The sequence below is a fragment of the Octopus bimaculoides genome, chromosome 5 (genome assembly GCF_046866305.1).
Source record: "Octopus bimaculoides isolate indiv1 chromosome 5, ASM4686630v1, whole genome shotgun sequence".
Classification (NCBI taxonomy): Eukaryota; Metazoa; Mollusca; class Cephalopoda; order Octopoda; family Octopodidae; genus Octopus; species Octopus bimaculoides.
In genome coordinates, this window is record NC_142932.1 from 50,940,969 (window position 1) to 50,948,768 (window position 7,800).

The window sequence follows — 7,800 nt, forward strand, 5'->3', positions numbered from 1 at the left end:
GCATGCCCAGCCCTCCTTTCAGCGGGTGTTGGCAACAAACGGATCGCCTCACCATCGGAACGCTTCCTTTCCACAAAAAGCGGAAGAGGATGCGCTCCATTTCGGTGATGGCGCGATCGGGACAAGGCACGACGGTCAGGCGGTATTCGATGACGGACGCGATGTACGCGTTCGCCACCTCCGCCCGACCTTTTAGGGACAGCTTCCTCTCGGACCATTGCCGGCAGAGAGTGGCCACCCTACTCGTTATCTCGTCCCAGTTCTTCTCCGTTTGCAGGTCCGGACCGAACCAGACTCCGAGCAACTTGACCGGACCGTCCGTCCAGCGTCCCACTACTGAGGCGCTGCCGGACGGTATGGGCTTGCTTCTCCAGGTGCCGAGCAGCAAACCCACCGACTTATCCCGGTTGATTTTCGCTCCCGTCACCGCTTCGTAGTCTTTCAGCGTCTCGCCGACAAGCTCGATGTGCTCGTGGCTAGACGCTATGACGGTGACGTCGTCCGCGTATGCCGACACGCTCGTCCCGCACCCCAGTTCTCGCGGGATGCCCCTCAGCGTCGCCAGCTTCCGCAGTAGTGGCTCGAGAGTCAATACGTACAGGAGCGGCGACAGGGGGCATCCCTGACGAACCGAACGTGCAATGTCGAAGGGTCCCGATAGACGTCCATTGACGCGAACAACCGAACGGATGCCTGTGTACAAGGCAGCCATCCAGCCGCGGAAAACGGGACCGAAGCCGGCCGCTTCGAGGACGGCCTCCAAGTATCGATGGTCTACCCTATCGAAAGCTTTCGATTGATCCAAATTGATCAGGGCCCCACCCATGCCAGGTTCCTTAACTACCCTCTCTATGATGTAGCGCATCAGATGGAGGTTGTCATGGATGCTCCGGCCCGGCACGGCGCACGTCTGCTCCGTGCCGACCAGTTTCTCGATGACAAACGCCAACCGCTTGGCTAACACCTTGGCCAAAATTTTCATGTCTGCATTGAGCAGAGTGATGGGCCTAAAGTTATCTATGGCGTCCCCCTTGTTTGGATCTTTCTTCAGCAGCGTTACCGCTCCTCGGCTCACAAAACCGGGAATGCTCCCGTTCTGCTGCCAGTTGCAGTACACGACCGCCAAGACTTCTCCAAACAAGTCTGGCATACAGTTGTAAAGCTCGTAGGGCAGACCATCCAAACCCGGAGATTTGTCCGTCGAGCAACCCGCCATCGCGTCCCTCACCTCCTCCGCCGTGATGACCCCTTCGCAGCACTCCGCCTCTCTTGCCGAGAGTCGTGGCAAGCTGTGCAGGTAGGCACTAAAGTCCACCCTGCCTTCTCGCTCGCCACTCCTCCCGAACAGTCGGGCAAAATGCCGCTGAAACGCCTCGCACATCTTGCTCGGCTCGAGCAATTCGCGCCCCTGTTCGTCTACCAGAGACCGGATGGTGGCTCTGTTACCCCGCTGCGCCTCCGCCACCCGGGCCTCTCGTGCGGCTCCAACACCTTCATTCCTCAGAGCACGCATCCTTGCCCTGACAGCACACCCTTCGTGTTTAGCATTGAAGTGTTGGTCGAGGGCCAACCTCGCCGCTAAAACGTCGGATGCGATGCCACTTCGCAATGCCTCTTCTAACTTTATCACTAGCTCCCCCTCTTCTCTGTTCCTCTCTACAGCTAGTGCCCTGCTATACCTTATTGCTTCCGCCCTCACTGCTCTCTTGAGGGCAAACCACCATTTGTTGTTGACGATGGCTCCCGTCAAAGCCCTCTTTACTAACGTGCTAATCCGGTCTCTGAAAACCTGTCTCGACGGGAAAGACGCGTTTAGTTTCCAGTAACCGGGACCCTGCCTATGTGCCTTATCTAAGTCTAGCGTACACGTCACAAGTTTGTGATCCGTGTAGCTGACTATGTGGAACTGTGGACATCCTAAACTATCTCTATCTCTTGTCCTACACACTATCCTATCTAGATACGATCTCGACGACCCAATGCGGTTGCTCCAAGTCCACGTTGGCACATTTGGGTGGTCGAGTCGGTACCTGTCAGACAACTGGAAGCGTCTGAGCAGGTCTATGAGGCCTTTGCATCCCCTTCTACTTTTGTCATTCCCCACGTAGTCTAGATGCGTGTCCAAGGTAGCATTCCAATCCCCCACTAAAAGTAAGGGACGAGACGTTCCCAGGAATACTTCTAGACGTCGAAAGAAGTCTGACCGACCTGTTAAAGGAGGCACATAAACTGCCAGCAACCGAAAAGCGCCTCCATCGCTGCCGTCCACATCTAGGACAACCAGTCTACCCTCCGGGTCCGTAAATATCGTCTTTACTTGGAGATCCAGACTCTTGCGAAAAAGAACCGCCGTGCCACTACCGCCCATCCTCGTCAGACAGGGAGAAAAATAAATGTTAAACTGTCCGCCAAACATGGACTTTAGGGCCCGCGGTTCATGGAGTCTGGTCTCACTAATGGCTATGATATCCAAATTGTGTGACTTGATGTCATTTAAGAGGTACCCTTGTTTCCAAGGGGACCCTAAGCCACGCACATTCACACAACCAATCTTCACCATGATTCTATTTATACGTGTGCTTTAAAGCACAAAACAAAAGAACAGAGTGTTACTTGCCGTTAGAAAGTTTTGTTTCCTCCTTGGATTTTTCACCAAGGAGGCTATTGTACAATTTCTTGCACAAATATTTCTGGAATCCCCCTACCGAGTTGGGGTAGAGGGATTTTATTGTGTTGTGTAATGCTGGTGTTACATGAATAATTTTAATGTGTTTTGGCGGTGTTGTACGTGGGTGGTTGTTGGTTTTGATATAGTTATTTGTGATGTTTGTTTTAGAGTTGATGTAATTCATCAACTCTGTGTTTGTACTGTCTATTGCTGTTAGCATTGTTTTTTTTATATTACTATTGGTGTTAGTAGTATTTTCGGGAGATGTGAATCTCCCTGCTTTGTTTGTGTTTGCATTTTGTTTTGTTTTCTTCTTACTGCGCTTCCTCTTTCCTTTCGTAGCTATTTTCCACTCCTCCCCACTCTCTTCATCGGATGATGGGAGATCTGAGGAGTCAGAAAGAGGTAACGGCAAATTTTGTGCGTCTGTGTGTGTTTCTGTGAATGTTTGTGTTGCTGTTTTTATTGATGTTGGCTCCTTGTTATTTATGTGTGGTGTATGTGATATGGGGGAGGGAGAGGCAGTCTTGGAATTTTCTTTTTTTTCTTCTGTTTTTGCAGTTTCTGTTGTCTTTTCTGTTGTGGTTATTGCTGATATTTCTGTTGTTGTTTTTTGCGTTGCTGGTGGTGTTGGTAGTAAGGTTTTTCTGTTGGGGGTATTTGGTAGTTGCTTCTGTTGTTGTTGTTGTTGTTGTTGTTGTTGTTTTTGTTTAGCGGCCAGAGGGCAGTCCTTTTTCAGATGTGCTTCGCTGTTGCATAGGTAACAGCGAGGTCGCCTGCCCTCTACCACCACATACAGCTTGTGGTCCTCTGCCAATCTAATGTTTGGAGGAATTTTCTGTGAAGCCTCCTCCGTGATGTGGAGAAGGATTTCCAGACTTTTCCCTCCCCAGTTCTTTTCCTCTCCGACCGTAATCTCCAAAATATTTGCCTCCTCCATTTCCAGGCACACGGCCGATATCAGCCATTGGGTGTCCACCTCCGATGGCACATTTTTTATCATAACTTTGGTCACTCTCTGTCCTAGATAACTCGGTATCATTACCAAGTCATCTGTGCGGAGAGAGAGTGTCGAAAATTGTTTAGCTAAATTTTCATCCAGAAACCTTACTTGCACCGTTCCGAATTTCCTTCCCCAGGTGACATGATTCTGATAAGGCCAAATTTTTCTAAGACAAACTTCAATTTTATCTGTGCTAACATTTTCTACACGTCTGGTTTTTGTGTTTACCAGTTTATAAATGATGCACTTTTTGTTTTTCATTTCTATAATATCTTTTGGGATGTTAATTCTGACATCATCTCCTTCTTTCGTAAGAAGGGATTTTGTGTCTTTTATTTGTTTTTGTGTGAATGTCACTGTTGTTCTTTTTTCCTTTAGAGCATTTGCGAAATTTGTTTTTGTTGTGCTGGCGGACATGTTCTTCTGGATATTTTTGTTTATGTTGGTGTATGTACTGCCTGGTTCAAAGGTGGTGGTAGTGGCAGCAGAGTTTGTTGAACAGGTGATGGTGTCATTGCTGACGGCCGATAACTTTACTTCCTTGTTGTTGCTGTTGTTGTTGTTGTTGTCGTTGTTGCTGTTGTTGTTGTTGTTGTTGTTGTTGTCGTTGGTGGTGGTGATGATGGCGTCAGCAGCAGTGGTGCTTACGTCAGAGACATTTGTGACGGTTTTCACGCATGGTTTTGTAACCTTGGTTACAGTTTTGTTTTTGTTGTTGGTGTTGGTGGTGGTGGTGGTGGTGGTGGTGGTGAGAGGGCTGTTAGTAGCTGTACTCACAGTCTTTGTGACGTTTATAGCAACTGCGTTCGTGTCACTGCATGAGCACGCGCTATTCTGTTCTTTTTTCTCTTCTGGCATCTGAAGCCTCGGGAAATGCTTGTCAAAAGAACAAGACAAGCGTTCCAAAATTATGTTTCTCGACATTTTTCAAATGTCAAGAAGGAAATTTTTGTATTTTGCTAGGGCCGAAACTGCCCCTGGGGGTCAATTCCTGCCCTTGAAAATACACACAAATGAAGCCTAGGTGCTTCGCAACAAAATTATTTAAAAATTCCAACAAAATGTGGACAGTAAAAGGTCAAATAAACGTTTACCTTCGCAGCCGATGTGACAGCACGTCCGTGAGAAGAGATAGATAGATAGATAGATAGATAGATAGATAGATAGATAGATAAATAGATAGATAGATAAATAGATAGATAGATAGATAAATAGATAGACAGATAGATAAATAGATAGATACATACATACATACATACATACATACATACATACATACATACATACATACATACATACATACATATATATATCATACAAAAATGGGACAAAAACGCAAATCATCCAGGCAGTTAGATGATACAAAAAAGGGACAACAAAATATCCAGACAGTTAGAAGATACAAAAAAGGGACAACAAAATATCCAGACAGTTAGAAGATACAAAAAAGGGACAGGAAAAAACAAGGACGGGTCATTTGGAGTTTTCTTTCGACAGTCGAATTCCAGATTGGATTTTCAGTTTCGGCTGGTTATACTCGAGACTGCTACAATCTAGCCAACCCCAAGGAAAATCTAAGCTAAGCACTAGATTAACTGGAAGAAAACAGTGAATGTATACGAAAACAAGGACGGAAAAAAAACGAAGAAATGGTGCACAAATACAAATGCAAACAACAGGACATTAACAACAAGTGTCTTTCGACTAAGGACGAATTAAATTAGGCTGGCGTGTGTGGAAGTGAAGCCTTACGGCAAGGACATAAGAAATGACAGGCATGGGAAGGAATATATATGTTGCACGGATGGTAGTCGAACCAAGAAAGAAAGGTCAGGCTTGGCTGAACACCAGTCATGTGGAAGGAGAGGTGAGAGTTAATATATACATACATCTTGAAAACGTAGTTGAATAATATCGCAGCCCAAGTTTGTAAACTATTAGCAGTATAAGTAGGCATTCCTTTTTTCGACCCAAATAGCGATGATAACGGTCGGTGATCAGTCCGTAGCCAAAAACTTCTACCATGGAAAAATCTGAAATTTTTTCACGGCAAATAAGATCGCTAGAGCGTCTTTCTCGATTTGACTATAATTTTTTGCTGCTGATATCAAAGGACGTGAGACATGAAACACCGCCTTCATGCTACCATCTTTATGTTTATATAGCATTACTGCTCCTACACCGTACTCAGAAGCGTCTGCAGTTACAACAATCTCCGCTGCAGGTTCGAAGTGAGCTAACCACAAATCAGATATGAACTTTTTTTAAATTTCGTCAAACGCCGTTTGGCTATTTTCTGACAAATTCCATTTTTCCAGCAAATTATTCAGTGGAGCTATAACCTTATGCATATTTGGGATATAATTTGCTAGTCCCAAAAATGTTTGTAAGGTCGATATATTAGTCAGAGGATACATATTTTTAATTGTGTCTAAATGTCTTATTTCCGGTTAAAAACTTCACACTTTTCTTCACTCAAAGTGAAGCCGTAATCCTTAATTCTTTTTCAAATACAAATTTTACGCGCTCGATGTGTTGATCCCTGGATTCGCTTTTAATGAGTATATCATCTAGATGTGAAATTGCGAATTGACAGTCCGCTAACATTGCATCCACAATCACTGGTGCGACTTTTAAACCAAATGTAACCTGTTATACTTACACAATCCTCTATGTATTGACTGTTAAGTATTTCGAGAATTCATCGTCTCTTCTAATTTGTAGGTATGCGCCAGAGAGATCCAACTTAGAAAATATCTTTCCACCGTTTAACTTCGCAAAAGTATCTCCGGAGTAGGTAGCGGATAGTGGCACGTTTTAAGATATTCGTTTAAATCAGTGGAAAATTAGCGCACGCTGATTTTTTTTTCTCGATATACAATTGGGTGCTGCCCGTTTAGAATATTCCACTTTTTGGACAGGTCCAACTTTTCCTAGTCTCTCTAATTCTTCCTTGACTTGCTTTATCGTTGCGAAAGGTACCATTCGTTTTGGTTTAAACACTGGTATGGCATTTTGTCTATTTGAAAACATACCTTTATCTTGATACACAGACCTAATTTATCGGATAGAACTTCTCGAAAATTTTTTAAACTTTTTCTTTCAATTCGTCTGACGACTTGTTTTTACAGGAGAAAAAAACCATTTATATTTTTACAGAACAAATTTATGGGGCGGTCCCTTAAATTAAACAATCCCTTCTAGTCAGAACCGAACAAGTTTGTTACATTAAAACTTTTGCATTCAAAAACTTTTGCATTCAAAAACTTTTGCATTCAAGGTTTTACCTCGAAATATAACTTCAGTTATCATTTCGCCCCAAAAATGCAATTTTTTTTTCCTGAGACACGTTTCGCAATTTTTAAAGTTTCCATTTAATGTAGGCTTTACTATTTTCCTCCTTGTGTTAGTGTTAATAATTGCAATATCATCGACTGTATCTAGCTGTAACTTCATGTTCACATTATTAATTTTTATGTACATAAATTTCTTTTGTGAACTTTACCTGAACACACACACACACACACACACACACACATACACACACACATATTGTTATATTTCGTGATGGTCATTTTTTTTACCAAATAAATAAGCGCATGATATATTCGTTCTTCACGCGTTTGTTATTGTTTTCATGTTATCTAAAGTTTATTGTCTGGAAATCTGTCGATACACAGCTGTGACTTCTTCAGCGGCTATTCCAGCCACGTGTATCCCCCTATTCTGTGTCTGATACATCCATATGTTTCTGATGGATGGAAGAATCGTTGAAGAGGTCACAAATGTGTAACGAGAGATCCCTGGTCAATTGACATACGATAAAGTAAGAACAGTAATAAACGGGTGCATGTGTTTATTTGCCCCCCCCCTCCCCAAATGACTATCACGAAATATAAAAATATTTGTTTTAACGTACGATTTTGCGTGTGTGTGTGTGTGTGTGTGTGTGTCTTTGTCTGTGTCTGTGTCTGTGTGTGAGCTGCACCGGTTGGACACCGGAATGATATTTAATCACTCTATGGAGCGTTTGGGTGTCGGTTTGGTATCTGGCCTAGGATAGCCTACCTCATGGGCAGGTAGACCCTCTTTAACCTTGGTTGGTAATCTACCAAGAAGGAAATATCCA

General features: G+C 44.0%; 1 protein-coding gene across 1 annotated transcript; it reads right to left on the reverse strand.

Annotated features, from left to right (window-relative positions):
- Positions 1 to 2,454: 2,454 nt before the first annotated feature.
- On the reverse strand, positions 2,455 to 6,872 carry LOC149135539 (uncharacterized). Its single transcript, XM_089351869.1, has 2 exons — positions 6,334 to 6,872; positions 2,455 to 4,547 (listed from the first exon to the last, which is right to left on the reverse strand). Exon 2 carries the CDS (start codon positions 4,527 to 4,529, stop codon positions 2,610 to 2,612), a length of 1,920 nt encoding a protein of 639 aa, XP_089207995.1. The 5' UTR covers positions 4,530 to 4,547; positions 6,334 to 6,872; the 3' UTR covers positions 2,455 to 2,609.
- Positions 6,873 to 7,800: the final 928 nt, after the last annotated feature.